The 16,632-nt window shown below is 38.6% G+C and overlaps 1 protein-coding gene across 1 annotated transcript; it reads right to left on the bottom strand.

The window, feature by feature from the left end:
• Positions 1-2,183: 2,183 nt before the first annotated feature.
• LOC111889919 (uncharacterized) lies at positions 2,184-4,637 on the bottom strand. Its single transcript, XM_023886063.1, has 3 exons — positions 4,485-4,637; positions 2,694-3,230; positions 2,184-2,546 (listed from the first exon to the last, which is right to left on the bottom strand). Exons 1-3 carry the CDS (start codon positions 4,635-4,637, stop codon positions 2,184-2,186), a joined length of 1,053 nt encoding a protein of 350 aa, XP_023741831.1.
• Between the last annotated feature and the right edge of the window lie 11,995 nt (positions 4,638-16,632).

Here is a 16,632-nt window from a genome sequence, read left to right as displayed (position 1 = left end):
CCCTGAATCCACCAAATTCCGGTGTCCAAATCTGGTTCATGAGACAACGAACTCCGTCATCCCTGACTTCAAGATTCTTGTCCATTCCTCTCAACGCTTCACCCGCCACGTTCTCTGGTTTCAAAGATTCTTCTTCTGCCTCCTTGATTTGTGTGGACAGGTGTGAATGGATGGTCATGGTTAATGCCTCTACTCGGCAACCAGAGTATTCCTTTCTGCTTAAAGTGTCTGCAACTACGTTGGCTTTTCCTGGGTGATAACGAATCTCGCATTCGTAATCGTTTAGAAATTCTACCCATCGTCTTTGTCTCATGTTGAGTTCTTTTTGGTTGAGGATATGCTGAAGGCTTTTGTGATCAGTGAATATAGTGTATTTGGTGCCGTAGAGATAATGCCTCCAGATTTTTAGGGAGAAAACTACCGCTCCTAGTTCGAGATCGTGCGTCGTATAGTTTACCTCGTGCGTCTTCAGCTGTCTTGAGGCGTAGGCACTGACCTTTCCTCTTTTCATTAACATACATCCCAGACCTTGGTTCGATGCATCGCAGTAAACCACAAAGTCCTCCGTTCCATCTGGTAGGGACAAGATCGGAGCACTGCACAGGGCTCGTTTCAGCGTTTGGAACGCAGCCTCTTGCTTATCCCCCCCCCCCCCCCCCGGCAAAGGTTTCTCCTTTTTTAGTCAAGGTGGTGAGGGGTTTTGCGATTTTGGATGAATCTTCAGTAGTAACCGACGAGTACTAAAAATTGACGGATTTCTGTGGGTGTTCTTGGCGTTGCCCAACTTTCGATTGCCTTGATCTTTGAAGGGTCCACATGTATTCCTTCCTTGCTGAATACATGTCTGAGGAAATCCACTTCTCGAATCCAAAACTCGCACTTTGAGAACTTTACGTACAAATTCTCCGCCCTAAGTGTCTCAAGGACTTGACGTAAATGTTGGTTGTGTTCTTCCTCACTTTGAGAGTAGACTAGTATATCATCGATGAAAACAATCATGAACTTGTCTAAGTAAGGTCGACACACCCGATTCATCAGGTCCATAAACATTGCGGGTGCCTTTGTTAAGCCGAAAGGCTTCACTACAAGCTCGTAGAGACCATAGCGTGTTCTGAATGCTGTCTTGGGAATATCCCCCTCTTGAACTCGTAGTTGATGTTACCCTGATCTAAGGTCAATCTTTGAGAAGAAACTTCCTCCTTGTAGCTGGTCGAAGAGGTCATCAATTCGAGGCAAAGGGTATCAGTTTTTAATGGTGAGTTTGTTTAATTCACGGTACTCAATGCACATGCGGAACGTGGCCATCCTTCTTTTTGATGAACAAGACTGGTGCTCCCCAAGGCGAGAAGCTTGGCCTTATGAATCCTTTGCTTAGCAGTTCATTCAAGTGACTACACAATTCCTGCATTTCGACTGGGGCTAGACTGTATGGTGATTTGGCTACAGGAGTAGCTCCAGGAATTAGGTCGATTCGGAATTCGACTTGTCTAGTAGGGGGCACTCCTGGAAGGTTTTCCGAGAATACGTCAAGGAAGTTACAGACCTCCGGAATGTCTTTTAGGTTTTTAGCTTCTTGTTTTTTGTCTACGACGTTTGCTAGGAAGGCGTGGTACTCCTTGCGGAGATACTTTTGGGCATTGACACACGAAATGATCTGAAAGTGTGAGCTAGGCTTGTCACCATAGACAACGAGAGTTTCGCCACTTGGCAGATTAAGGCGAACGGCCTTTTCATGACATAGGATTTCAGCATGGTGAGGGCACAGCCAATCCATGCCAATGATCACATCGAAACTTTTTATGGTGACCGGCATAAGGTCGATTTGGAAAGAGTGATTGTTTAAGCTGAGGGTACACCTGGTATAAATGTCGTTAGTGTTTTCTGTTTTTCCGTTGGCCATTTCTATGGTGAATGTGTCTTTTAGTGTTTGTGGTTTTTGTTTAAGCAAGCGTTTAAATCGAAGCTTTTCTCTGCGCCACTAACGAAAGAATGCATGCGTATGTATTGTTGAGGAGAAACGTACCGGTGACCACGGTTGGGTCTGCAACTGCTTCCTCATGGCCTATCGCCAAAACTCTGTCCACTTCACCCGGGTTAGGGTTTCATGCTTTCGGGCAGCTGCGTTTGAAGTGCCCTGCCTCACCACAATCATAGCAGGTTCGACTTGCTCCGTCATTGGCAGCTTATGCATTTTGTTTGACTTGAGCTTTACAAAATCGAGCGGCGTGCCCCTTTTTGTTACAGTTGATGCAATGCATTTCACAGTAGGCGCCATTATGGTGAAAGTTGCACTTGTTGCACTTTGGTAGGTTCCCGACGTATTGCCTTATCGGAGTTGGGTTGGCAGTAGTTGTGGCGGCATTCACAACATCCACTTGTTGTTTCTTGGCAGGATCTTTAGCAGGTTGATCCTTCTTCTTGTTCAAAAGCTTCCTTTTGTTGTTTCTCCCTTTAGCTTGCTTGGAGGTGGTTGTCACAGTGCCATGACTGGCTTTATGGTCGATGAGTTGATGTGCCAGTTCTTTGGCACTATCAAAGGTAGTTGGCTTTGAGGCCAATACGTTTTCTTGAAGTTGTGAAGATAGTCCCCATATGTATCATTCCACCTTCTTGCTTTCCGACGGAACCATCCCTGGACACAGAATGGCTAGATCACTAAACCTTGAGGTATAAGACAGGATATCAGAGCCTACCATTTTGAGACCCCAAAGTTCCTTTTCCAACTTTTCTATCTCGCCCCTTGGGTAGTACTCCTTCATCAACATGGTTTTCAGGTCTTCCCATGTTATCAAGTTAGCCACCGGAAGTGTCAATGTCTTGACGTGGCCATTCCACCAGGTGAGTGCCCTTTCATAGAATGTGCATGCTGCAAACTTGACCTTGTTTGCTTCATGGCATGCACATATTTTAAAGATAGATTCGGTCTTCTCAAACCATTGAAGCAATGCTATGACACCTCCGCTCCCATTGAAAGTTTTGGGTTTGGCATTAGTAAAGTCTTTGTAGGTACACTCTCTTGAGCGTCCCTGGCTGTCCCCGTTGTTAGAATTTGTGGCACCATTACTCGCACCACCCGCATTGTTGGTGCTTATTTGGGATATGGCGGCTGCTACTGCGGCTGTTACAGCCGCCTGGAACATTACCAGGTCGAACTGAGGAGGTGGTGGCGGTGGTGCCACTGCAGTTCCTGTGGCACCGCCGCGTCTAGGATTTCTACAAGGTGGTATTTTCTGCCATATCAAGAATGAAAAGACAATAATTCTTTGACAACACTCACAAGTCGAGAGTTAAAAACTAAACATTATTAGTTCTTTAAATGCATCACGGTTTCGACTTGAATTGTATGAATCCATCCATACTAGAGGTCTATAGGTAATGGAATATAGACTTTATGAATTTTGATAGTTTTGATTCTCATGAGATGTCTGTAATAGAATCCATACTGGGCCCGTCCAACAATCACTTGATGTATAATATTTACATATAATTAAGAGTAAGTAGACTTTCAAATTCAATGGTTCTACCCTGGGCCCATAACCAAAAAAGGAATAGGATCCAAGGCGGAACCAACATTTTCTAGGTCGACATGGTCTAAATTATATATAACCTGGATTCATACATCAAACAATCATAAATCGGACACCAGTAAATTTTTAATCTAAAAATAACCCTTGTTATGAACTTGCTGTAATGTTCCCAATAAAACAAATAGTGTGTCAATTTCATTGATATAACTTCGTATACAATATTTGGGAAAATTTGACCCTATAAGGGTCTAGACTACATCAATGTATGGAAAAATTTGACCGCCTAACAGACCCCCGAAGTGGAAACACTTAAATCGCGGGATCCGACATAGAGTACTAGAAAATAATAGTAATATTTAACCATAAAACTAGATTAAACTGAAGCGAGCAGTGCAGGCACTACTTGCGGCGGTTGAAGCTCTGAGGATCACGAAGTAAAGACACGAAGCTCTTGGATTCCCTCATTTCAGCTCTAGATTCTGCCGTGTGGCGCTCTGCTTTTGTCAGACGTTCTTCTAAGGTGGCTCGGTGTTCCCAGAGTTCTTGTACTTCAGTTAGGGTCGCGGCCATTTCCCTTCGAAGAATTTCGGTGCGGTCTCGAGTTCGATCGTGGTCTTCATCAATCCAGCGGATGCGAACGGGGTTGACTTGGCTGGTTGCACTAATTTCCATAAAGTGGTGGATGTTTATCCTAGTTTGTTCTTCATGGCGTGTGACACGGTGAACCATGATAGGGAGGGCTCTGTCGGCTGATCCTCCTCTACTGAGGTCGTAGAAACCTCGTTGCATGCCATAGGGAGGTCGTTGTCCTTGCTCTTGACTCCATCAATGTATAGTATCGGCCCATTGGGGCGTCGCGCCTTGGAAGTGTTGCGGAGGGATAGGGGCAGGGTGTGGGTTGTAAACTTCGGGTTCGGATTCGGTTCCATCTGAGTCTTCTTCCTCTTAACCGTCTACTGACTCTTCCTCTTCTACGGTCTCTTCGTCCTCCATGGGTTCTTCATCCTCCATGGGTTCTTCTTCGGAATTTTCCTCTGGGTCTTCCACAATCCAATCGGTATTCCCTTGGTTGGGGAAATAGGGGTCACCCGGCAAGTGAAATCCTGTCATTGCGCCTGTACGAGAATTGGGATAAGAAGGATGTCGCGATAGCTTCGGTATAAGAAGTTAGTTATCGCAATTTATAATGTGCTTATTACGGTTTTTGTTTTAAAATACTCCTATAGTATTTTTTACGTTTGATTCTCGAGGTTTTTGGTAAGTTGAAGACTTGTTGCTCATCATGATCATTCTTCGGCATATGTTGGTCATACCATGGCTAAATATAGTTGATCAGGCTATATTCGTCCAAGATCTGACTACATACCCCGAAGCTGGATCATGGTGTCCAACTTGTCTCAATACTTTTATGTTATTGCCATTGTGATACTGAACTAGTGAGTGCGATTGCATGAATACTTTTAAAAAAATACAAATTTTCATTCTTAAAAGTATTTTTGAAAAGCTACGTCAGAGAATTTTGTCCCGTTGTATTTATAGTTTGTATATCTTACGTGGTTCGATATACTTAGTTCACTATAAACAAAGCTCTGATACCAATCTGTCACACCCCCAAACCGGAACGGCAGAAACGTTCGAGGGCGGAGGACGTTATACTCAGTATCATAACCATAGTGAAGAAAGCAAAACACAACCATCATAAATATAATTTAAATGGTTACATCGTTGCAAAAAAAATACAGGTTTCCTAATAAATTACATATGATGTCAAAATAATTCAAAAGAAATCTGCGCCTTAGCGTCTTGCCTTCAAAAATCTTGTGATTACCTGTATTACAGATTACCTGAGAATACAAGTTGTTTTTGAAAGAGTATCAGCATTAAAGCTAGTGAGTCCATAAGCAATTTATGAATGAAAAATGAATGTTGTTCCTTAACGTTTGTTACAAGTTTGTTTCCAGAAAATCCAATATTTTCTAAAAGGTTTATTGTAATCTTAACTGAAACAAGACTTAGTATATGTAGGTAAATAAATCATCATACTTATATGTGGTTTTATATTTAAATAAAACTCCCTTTTTGTGAAATCCTTAAATTCCTGTGAACTGTGTGTTTCTTATTTCCCCATGTGAGTTGTTATAACCATACTATGACTCGAAAGCCTCGTACTCGACGTTCTTCAAGCGTCGAAATGTTATGACACTTGTCACCCCAGACCTGTTGGTCTAGCTGTTGCAAGCAGCTTAGGTGCGGGTTGTCAAACCCAATATAGATCTATACACAACTATCACGCTCTCCTACAAGAGATTCTGGCTATAACTACAGGACTTTACTGTTGTACTAAAGAGTACTCCGAAGATGAATGTCTCATAAATTTATGCATTAACATGTTCACATGTTTCGTAATAAAATACCCGTTTTGTAAATATATTGTATTACCATTTCTTTGTTAAATGAGCTGTCAAAACTATACCTATTATTGTTTATCAAAATGTTTTATTGTTTAAATGAAACCTTGTTATGCATGACCTTGTATTTCAATTAAATGACATTCAAAATGCTAAGATAGAATCTTAAACACCTTGCTCAACATGTTACAAGGTGTGAATAACTCTTAAACTTGTTTTTAACAATTTTAACTCTTAACTGTCACTGCTTTTGATTATTTATAGAAAAAACATCGTAAGTCAATAACTAAATCTGTAAACTTGGAGAGTTTCGAAAAAAAAGAGTCTACTATGTTCACAAATTTTTTTATAATTTTTGGTGGTCTCAAACCAGTGTGAAAATGTTCATTTTCATGACCGGGTCCGATTTCGTTGCTGCAGTGATAGGCAGTTTTGTAAAAATCACCAAATATTGTAGAAAAAACGTGTGGAGATGTGCAAGTAGTCATTTTAAAGGTATAAACCTGAGCTATTTTCATATTGAACAGTTTTGAAAAATATTAAGTTTAAGTTGGGTAAAACAGTTCGTGAACAGGTCACAACATTTCTGTTGTAAGCTATCAAATTAAGTTTCAAATTTGTTTTGGTGTTTTAACTTGTATCCCCCCCTAAAAATTAAAGAAAATTAGAAAATTTAAAGGGTATGAACTCAATTTGAATGATTATTGGAAGAGTGGAAGGTCGAAGACGACGAGTATCAAGTCAAGAACACTTGATGAACACGTGAAGGTTTGGATGATCCTAAGAACGATTTTTGGTGTTAAGATATGAGTCAATGATCCAAGAGTGTTTTCAAATTATGGAATAACACTTGAGTTTAGATGGATAATTACTAAAAAGTGCAGTAGCAACTCAAGAACACTTGCACAAGGTGTTGGAAAATAAAGAGAAAGAAGCTTGCTTGAGGTGATATGAGAAGTGTGTATGTTTGAAATGAGCAAGTAAATCAAGAAATCCTCTAGGGATTTCTTTATATAGAAGGTTGTTTGAGAAACTTGTGAGTTTGAAGTGATGTGTGCATTGGTTTGTGTGATGTGAATAAGGTGGCAAATGAGAGGGTGACACATGAAAGGCAAGTGGGCACACTTGACCCACTTGTGGGGTAAATATCTTTCTTAATATAAAATAATGATTTTAAATTAATAAATCCTTGAGAAATAAATAAAATATGATTTTTGGGGGGTTAAAAATGGTAAAAATATGAATTTGGTGAAAAAAACGTCAAAAACGGGTTTAACAGGCGAAAGTAGTCAAAAACCGGCTTTAGGGACCGAACCTACGAGGTTCGGCTCTAAGAAGGTAAGAACCAAGAGAATGGAAGAAGGACCTGAGAGGGAAGGAGAAGGAACCAAAGGTGCGAGGGGGGAGGGACCAAAGTTCGGCCTCGGCTGCTGCCTGCGAGGAACCAAAGGTGCGAAGGTGCGAAGGTGCGAGAGGCTTCTAACATGTTCGGTTCTGACAGGAGGTTTGGCTCCTAAGAGGAGTTTCGGTCCTAATTAGCTGTTTTTCTATATAACTCACCGATTCGAGTGGTTTTTGGTCAATTTAAGGGTCGGGATGACCTGGTTGACTATAAAAAGTTTGAGAGAGATTTGGGAGAGATTTGAGAGAGATTCACTTTTAGCCATTTTCATCGAATAATCTTGCAATGCAAGGTCCGTGGACCCCATTATACTTCGTTTATGATTATTTTAAGTCCCTAAAAGGGTCTATAGTCGTGTTTTTATGCGTTTAACTCCCTTCTTAGGGTTTCAGATTGATAAACACATAGATTTATTGAGACACTTGAATTCTTGACATACAAATGTACGTTTTCATAGAATAACTTTTAATCATACAAGTATTATACAAGATTGACCGGTTTGACTTTGACTTTGACTTGACTTCAATTTGACGGTTGTCACACTATGACACAACAAAACTTCACTCACACGGCTACGAGGAAGATCGTTAAAACTCAAGCCGACTACAACGCTATTCTGGTTGGTCATAAACATACTGCTCAAGATGAGAAAGAAAAGTTGTTAATCAACGTCAAGGCGTTGAGAATTATCTTATTCGCTCTCCCACCAGATAATTTTCGTCTGGTAAGTGCATGTGATACAGCATAGGAGATATGGGATAGATTAAAGGAACTCTATTCAAGAAATGCAGATCTGGAACAATTTGTACAAACTTTGCTTTTATCAGAGTTTGGTGCCTTTGCTCAAAGGGTAGAAGAGAAACTTGATCAAACATTCAATCGTTTTAATCATCTCTTGAGAAGGATGTTAAAACACAAAATCAGGCGTGAACCATTAGAGCAAAAAGTCACGTTTACGAATGGTTTGAGATCATAGTGGAAAGCTGTAGTGTCCACGGCTAAAGCTCATGAACAATTTAAAACTTATTCTTTGGAAAAGCTGTTGGGAATTTTGAGGTCCCACGAAGATGAAGTAACAAAAGATGTTAAGCTTTTCTCCAAGATGGGATTGTTGTCCCTTGTTGCGAAGGGTAAAAAGGTTACTGAAGAAGATTAAGAATCTGACATCTCAGATTCTGAATTTACCAAGGAAGAATATGCCATGATGATTTCTAATCCGAAAAAATTCATCAAAAAGAACTTCGGTTGGTTTAAAGGCGGAAATAAAGCAGGAAACTTCAGTTCTGAAGATAAACAGTAGAATAAGTTGTTAGGAGACTATGGGTATGACTATAACTATGGCCAAGGCAAGAACCATTTTTCCAAGGAGTGTATGTTGAGAAGGATAAGTGAAAAGAAGGAAGAAGAGAAAGATGAAGCTGACTATCTTTAAAAATTAAAATAGCTTAGAAAGAAATAAAGTGTTGATAGTGCTAAGCCTGCTTTGATTATGCAGGAGGATGATAATAAGTTTGGATGTGTTGAAGTTTAGTCAACAGATTCAGAAGACAAGGAAGTTAGGAAACCCACACATGGTGGATGTTTCGTAGTGAAGTCTGGAGTTCCGGAGAACGAGGGAAGATGCTTGATGGTCTGTAGTGATGTCTAAGAGCAGTGAGGATATGCCGCTGATAACAGCCGGACTTCTGACAACTATTTTGCTGCAAGACATGTTTCTGAGTAGGTCAGTGAATGCATGAAAGTCATCAGTAAGGTGCACTCTATACTCTAATCTCTTGATATTCCTGTTACATGTTACGAAACTGAATTAGACGATCTGAATTTTACTTTCACTAATTTTAGCGATAGTTTAAAAAGAACTCATTCAAATAATTCTAACGTAAGTGATCAAATCAGCAGGGTAACGAATAAAACTGAAGAGAGGAGTATGTAGATAGAGAAGTTGGAATTAGAGTTAACTAGGTCAAGGGATGATGTCATTTATCTTAAGAGTGACAATCTTGCTTTGTTGAAACAATGAAACATTTTTTATTTAATTGTAAAATGGTTATATTTTAGCATTACTCAATTGCATCTTGATTGTGAAATAGGTAAAAATATACACAAAATGATTTTACCCTTTCTCGAACTGAAAGAGGATGAAATCAATGCAGAGTGCTATAAGTGCGAATCCATTGTGTTCTCGGATGATATATCTGAATCTTACAAAATTAGACTTGACAAAATTTAAGCATATATTCAGTCCAAAGAACATAAAAGCAATTTAAAGCAAATGATGGATGAAAATGATAAAGAACATATTAAATCTGATATTATGCAAAGATTTGACTTTTTGTGCACAAAATTGAGTTTGGAAAACACTTTTAATGCTGAAAATGTTTCTGAATTTGACGAAAGTGACATGAGTGAGATTTATGTAGAGGATGAGATTGATTGTTCAACATTTGTACAAAATGTATCCGAACCAAAGAAAATTTTGATTCTTGAAACTTAGTTGAATATGTTCGTGTTATTGAAAATAAGGGTTCAGATATTTTAAAAGCAAAAGCTATATTATTTCCGAAAGTACAAACCGTCCCTAATCAAGTTGTCATAAAAACTAGACTAAATAAAAATGACACATCAGAACTAACGTCCATTGTAAATTATGATAATGTTGATGGATGTGATGAATTTTTCTGGTCTGGTCCAACAGATAATTCAGACGAAACAAAAGGACTTTCTGAAATGACCTCTTGGAAAATGAAAAGAAAATACATTTCAGAACCACTGAATCATTTTGACTTTCATTATGATCAAGTAGGACCTAGTGGCACTAATAATATCCTGAGTGAAACCTCCTCTGAGCAAACATCCACATCTGTTAGAAAATAGAAACCTAGAGACAGAATTCATAAGTCGGCTAAGGATCATATTGCTCAGAAAAGACAATTAAATGCTAGATATCAAAAAAATTTAAAAGAAAGAACGCAATTCTGGAAATCTAAAAGTTTCAATTTTGTTAACCTGTAACGCCTGTAGATCCGGGCTAGTCAATTTAGAGACGATAAGCATCAAAACTGACTTTTTTATGGAAGATTATTTAAAACTATTAATCTTAACTAAGTTGTAGTATATGTTACAAGGATTTCGTACATATAAAGAACGTCGAAATCTGAGTTATAACGAAGAAGTTATGACATGTCGAAGTTTCGCGACAAAATCGACACGATACAGCGCGACGTAAATAATGAATTTACGTTAGAGCGATCTTTCGCCATAGAAATCTATGTGAAAGTCGTAGAATATGTTAAACTGAGAGCATGCATAAAAAGAACGTCAAAATCTGACTTCGTATGAGGAAGTTATGATTTTTCTATGTTTCAGCTTAGCAGTATGCAGCCTGAAGTTCGAATATGAGATCGAGTGATTTCTAGCCGAAACGATCTAAACAATAATCGAAGATCTCATCGATAGTAGGCCAACGGTAAAAAGACAGACGAAAATAAACGTCAGATGAAGGAGTTGTGAATTCCTAACGGAGTTTTCTTGTCCTGGCCTACTAAAATAATATAATAAAAGTTAGTATCAAAATTAGCCAACGGAGTCTAAAAGAGAGTTGTGGAGCGTAATCTCAACTACACGTGCATATAAAGAACGTCGAAAACGGAGCTCGTATGCAAAAGATATGGATTTATGAAGTTCGGAACACAAATTTCGAGGTTGTGTCAGAACTCACGACGTGAGCACAAACTGGACACCCTCTAGACCAAGTGGACGAGTGATGAACACAGTGACCTACTAGGCTCACGATGTGAGCATTGGAAACTCACGAGGTGAGTACATAATGTTGTCCCTATAAATAGAAATTGAGGGTCAGCCGAATTTGGTTGCTCCATCTTTTCTCTTTCACTCCCGATACCCTCCATAACTATCTTGAAGTACCCCTGAAGCTACGGAATCATCCCGACACCCGAAGCAATTCCCGAAGCCACAAAGATGCCGAGAAGAAAAGAGTTTCAAGTCGAAACTCTGCAAGAAGCCCGATGTTTGAAGATATTCCAGTTTCACCGAAGAATACTACTTTTAGAGCCGTATTGCTATCCGATCATCTTCTGATCAAGTGAGTGTATAGTCCGTTTCATAAACACGATTTTAATACAAGTATTGGTTGAATGTATTACATATATGTTATGAGTCAATGTGTAGTCACTTTCTTCTAACACATAAAATATGAAGTATTTGCTATGAGAAACATGCTATGTGTTTATATATTGTTGCTTATTTGAGATGAGTGTGGAATGGATGTTTTATATAGTTTTTATATGATCTAAACTGTATATGTATTTTATATCTACAAATATGTTGGGTAGAACAGTGGTAGATGAGATAGTTGGTGTGTGATAAAAGATGAGTTGGATAATGAGATAAAAGGTGATATAGATCTTGAGGTGAGGGTGACAGGTGAAAAATCAGTGAAACCTTTACCCAAACACGATGGCCCCCGTTATTCAACAGAGTAGGGATGACAACCACAGACTATTCTAGACAATCCAGTAGAACACTAGTAGGCTCGCAACTTGTACGTGTTGTGAACATGATGTTCACCGATGTACTCTAAAAACCCACTGACACATATTGCGAGAGGGGTCTCGAAAATGATACTGTCAATTAACGAGATAAACTTGTTACTAATCAAGGAGTATGGATTGGGCACAGTTTTGGATCCGGGAGTATGGATTAGATCAGGAGATTTGTTTTAAATCCGGGAGTATGGATTAGATCTGGAGATTAGTTTTAGATTCGGTAGTATGGATCAGATCAAGAGGTTAGTTGTAGATCCATGAGTAGGGATCAGGTAAAGTGGTAAATTTTGATACGAGAGATTAGATCGTGTCATTGTGAGGATTGGCGGTGTGGGATAAGAGTTGTTTTGTATGGTGAAATTGTATAAGTTTGTGAGTTCTAATATATATATATATATATATATATATATATATATATATATATATATATATATATATATATATATATATATATATATATATATATATATATATATATATATATGATATAACATTGTGGGTTGAAAACCGTATATGCTCACCAGGCTCCCAAGCCTGACCCATGCAGTTTTCTTTGTATTACAGGTTATGGCACGAGAGCATAAGTTGGCTGGCATAACGAGAGATTTTGGATTATAGGCCAGTAGTTATAAATAACTCTTGTAAGGTCTATTTTATACCATTTTTGCTTTTGGTCTGTATCGGGACTTGACATCCTGAGATTTTGTTATTTAATGAAAATACATTTCTTTAAAGAAATGCTTTGATAAATTCTTATCACATTTTGTTTGGGAACAAATTCCGCAGCAGTTTTCTTTAAACGATTACTCTGATTTTAAAAGAAAGCATAAACAAACTGGTCTTTTCTGGCCGTGAAATTGGGGATGTCACAGTTGGTATCAGAGCCTTATTTTAAGCGAACTAGGAATTTATAGGATTTCTAGACATAAACTTAGAATGCTAAGTGATGATTGTTAGATGAGTGTCAACCGCATTTTAGACACGAGCACTAGTATATTTTAGGAAAGATGCCTAAAATGCTTGTATCTACTAAATCCTATATGTTTGTCATATATGGAATTTTTTGTTCGGATCTATGTTCTGTTGCTGACCGGATCTGGAAACCTTATGTGTTTAGGATTCTAAGCGTACGACTACGATATTAGAACTAGCATGTAAATGTTTCGAAGTGATAAGGATGATTTGAATGTTTATCAAAATAGAGATCTAAATTCAACTTATTCGGGGTATAGATAAAAAATGGCAAGAACCAGAAGTGGAGCTGGAAACGTGAACGAAAACAGGAATCGACCACATGTGGTTGAGCAAGCAGCTGTGGTAGCAACAGTACTTGAGCCAATGAAAATGATTAGGGTACAAGAGATGATTCATATGATGTTGGATCTTCAAATGAAGGAAACTAAATGTCTGCTTCAGTAGAATTGTGAAGGACTTTCAATGCCGATTGAACAACCCGAATTTAATGAAGGGCAGTCGGAAGGAGGAAACTTTAGTGGGATTGTTGGTCAAGCCAACCCACCAATTGTTTGGAAAAATAACCAGGATGGAGGAAATGAAGGGCGTGGATGCAAGTACAAGGACTTCATGGCATCCAAACCACCGTGTCTATCAGGAAGCCCGACACCAGTGGAAGTTATGGACTGGATCTCTGAGACGGATGTTCGAGAGTTGCGTGTGTAGCAACAGACAGAAGACCCGCTCTCACAATTCCGCTGTTAAAGTCTGGAGTGCTGAGCTGGTTGAATCTACTACCTGGTTCGATGCCCAAGGGAGAAGCTAGCAAGATGTCTTGGGCAGATTTTGTAGTGCAACTAAAAATACAATACTACTCTGAGCAGGATATTCTAGAAATCAACAGTAAGTTCCAGAATTTGAAGAAGGGAAGATTGAGCGTCACTGAGTACGCTATTAGTTTTATAGATAAAATGAAGCTTGTTCCTTACCTAGTTCCAACTAAACTCTCCAAGGCTAACAATTTTGCTCGTGGATTACTAGCAGACTTTGGTCTGATGGTCAAGCAAGCAACCACTTTGAAAGCTGCCATCTGAGCTTCTAAGAACGTCGAGACCCAGATAAGGGAAAAGAATCTGGAGAGGGCCGAAGTTGGCGAGAAAAGAATGTTTGAAGGATCCTTAAGGTCTGAAGAGAAGAGAAAATTCTCGAAGTCTGATTCGAAGGAGTTTAAAGAAGGAGAAAAATGGTGTAAGAAGTGCAAGAGCAAGCACATTGGGAGATGCTCTAAAGAGATGACTAGCTTCAAATGCAGGAAGAATGGTCATTATGACAGTGAATGCACAACCAAAAGAGAAGCCTACTTTAAGTGTGGTGAAGAAGGACACTTCAAGCAAAACTACCCAAGAAGAGAAGGGGCTACAAGGCCGAATGTGCTACCACAACTAAAGGAAAGAGCATTCCAAATTATCCTTGACGAAGTAGATGACAATGCGAGGAAGCAAGGATGAAGACTTCATATCAGGATATTGCTAGTATCAGGAAGTGTTAGAGGCATAGTATAGGGTGAACTTGAACCTTTGTGTAATCGTTTCAAGAAATAATATAAACCCTGTTTTTGTTATCTGATGTGTTGAATGATTGTGTGATTTTGTATGGTGACTTGGTTGACTGCAAGACAATACTTGGGACGAGTATGAGTAGGTGTGAATGGTAGTAGAGACTTATACTACCGGAAGCACAGGACTCACACTTGGATTAAGGGAAGTCACAAGGTTACCAAGAATCTAGTAATTGATTTTGTTTTATTAAAATATGGCATTACCATTGTTTCAGTAATGACTGGTAAGATGCTTGTTATTCCGACCCTAGTGGTCTTACCAAATTGAGTCCGACTATGATGAGTTTGTTACATGGTTCAGAGAACCAAGTTTGATGTAGCATTTGACTTAAGTCAGAAGATTGAAATCAATGTGATCAACAGTGTCGCGCTCGGTGTTAGAGAAGTTGGTAGCTAGAAATGCTACATACTAAAATGTGATTGTATCACATTAGAATATGAAAGAAGGTATATTCCATTCTGGAATTTGACCCTGAGAGACTTGAGTCTGAGCGTTGCTTCATACGATGAAAGGTTATTAGAACATGACCCATCGGTCTGTTACAAATTGATAAGGAAAGTACTTTCCGTAAGAAGAAGAAGAAGAAGAAGAATGAGTCCACAATAAGGATTTATTTTGTAACTCAAAGGTTACGATTGAAAGTCCAACATAGTACGAAAAGCAGATGAAAGATTTAGCATCACGGTTATTACTTAATATGGAAAGATAATCTATAGAATCATTATACAAGCCCTATTTCGTTGATTCCGGGACGTAATCATCCTAAAGGCGAGATAATTGTAACGCCCGTAGATCCGGACTAGTCAATTTAGAGATGATAAGCATCAAAAATGACTTTTTGATGGAAGATTATTTAGAAGGATTAATCTTAACTAAGTTGTAGTATATGTTATAAGGATTCCGTACATATAAACAACGCCGAAATCCGAGTTATAACGAAGAAGTTATGACCTATCGAAGTTTCGTGACAAAACCAGCATGACACAGCGCGACGTAAATAGTGAATTTAAGTTAGAGCGATATTTGGCCTTAGTGATCTACATGAAAGTCGTAGAATACGTTAAACCGAGAGCATGCATAAAAAGAATGTCAAAATCTGACTTCATATGATGAAGTTATGATTTTTCTAAGTTTCAGCTTAGCAGTATGCAGCCTGAAGTTCAAATATGAGATCGAGTGATTTCTAGCCGAAACGATCTAAACGAGAATCGAAGATCTCATCAATATTAGTCCATCAGTAAAAAGACAGACGAAAACAGATGCTAGATAAAGGAGTTGTGAATTCCTAACGTAGTTTTCCTATCCCGGCCAACTAAAATAATATAATAAAAGTTAAAGTCAAAATTAGCTGGCGGAGTCTAAAAGAAAGTTGTAGAGCATAATCTCACCTACGCGTCCATATAAGGAACGTCGAAAAAGTGTCACACCCCAAAACCAAGAACGGCGGAAACGTTTTGGTGCGGAGGACGTCATGTACAGTATCACAACAATGAAAAGTAGTAAACAAGCAACAACATCATCCATTGCATTAATAATATAATTATTATACAAGTGTGTTCTGTCAAATTTTGATAAACACTAAAGCATAAATCAAAATGAAAGATGAGTCTTCAACGAGTTCCATCTTCCCTAATCCTTGCATCGGTACCTGTCTATGATGACCTGAGGATACAAGTAATTTTGAAAGCGAGTATCAGCTTTGAAGCTGGTGAGATCATAAGTATTTTAGTGTCTTAATTTGTATGTAAGTATTTGTATGTAAGAATTTGTATTTATATGAATTGTAAGTATGAAAATGTTTGTAAAACAACTGTAAATGTTTGAAAAAAAAACCAAGAAATCCCTATGATTCCTATTATAACCGGGAGTCTTCTACCAAGACTTAACTGATCTATATGTAGCCTTCTACCAAGGCATCTAGTGTTTGTGTGTGTCTCCTGTAAGAGTGAGTATTTCCCAAGTCTGACTATCATTTTCAAAAATATAGTTTTCTACATTACCGTGCGTCGTGTGAATATTCACGAAGTGAATGTAATGGGAAAAGAAATAGTACTATGGTGTAGTGTCGAACTACAACCGTACCTATTACCTTAAATCTAGGGTAATACTTCCAAGTACTATAGTATTTGATATAAATAACTACATCGGTACTCAACT

The sequence above is a fragment of the Lactuca sativa genome, chromosome 9 (assembly GCF_002870075.4).
Source record: "Lactuca sativa cultivar Salinas chromosome 9, Lsat_Salinas_v11, whole genome shotgun sequence".
NCBI lineage: Eukaryota > Viridiplantae > Streptophyta > Magnoliopsida > Asterales > Asteraceae > Lactuca > Lactuca sativa.
This window is presented reverse-complemented; position numbering and strand designations above follow the sequence as displayed.

What these genes read in the sequence shown, in the direction of transcription:
- LOC111889919 (XM_023886063.1), bottom strand. Translation starts at nt 4,637, where the DNA reads ATGACAGGATTTCACTTGCCGGGTGACCCCTATTTCCCCAACCAAGGG. An exon ending in CCGTAGAAGAGGAAGAGTCA is followed by an intron (nt 3,231 to 4,484) that starts GTAGACGGTTAA and finishes TTGATATGGCAG; the next exon opens with AAAATACCACCTTGTAGAAA. An exon ending in AACTTTGGGGTCTCAAAATG is followed by an intron (nt 2,547 to 2,693) that starts GTAGGCTCTGAT and finishes TTGGCCTCAAAG; the next exon opens with CCAACTACCTTTGATAGTGC.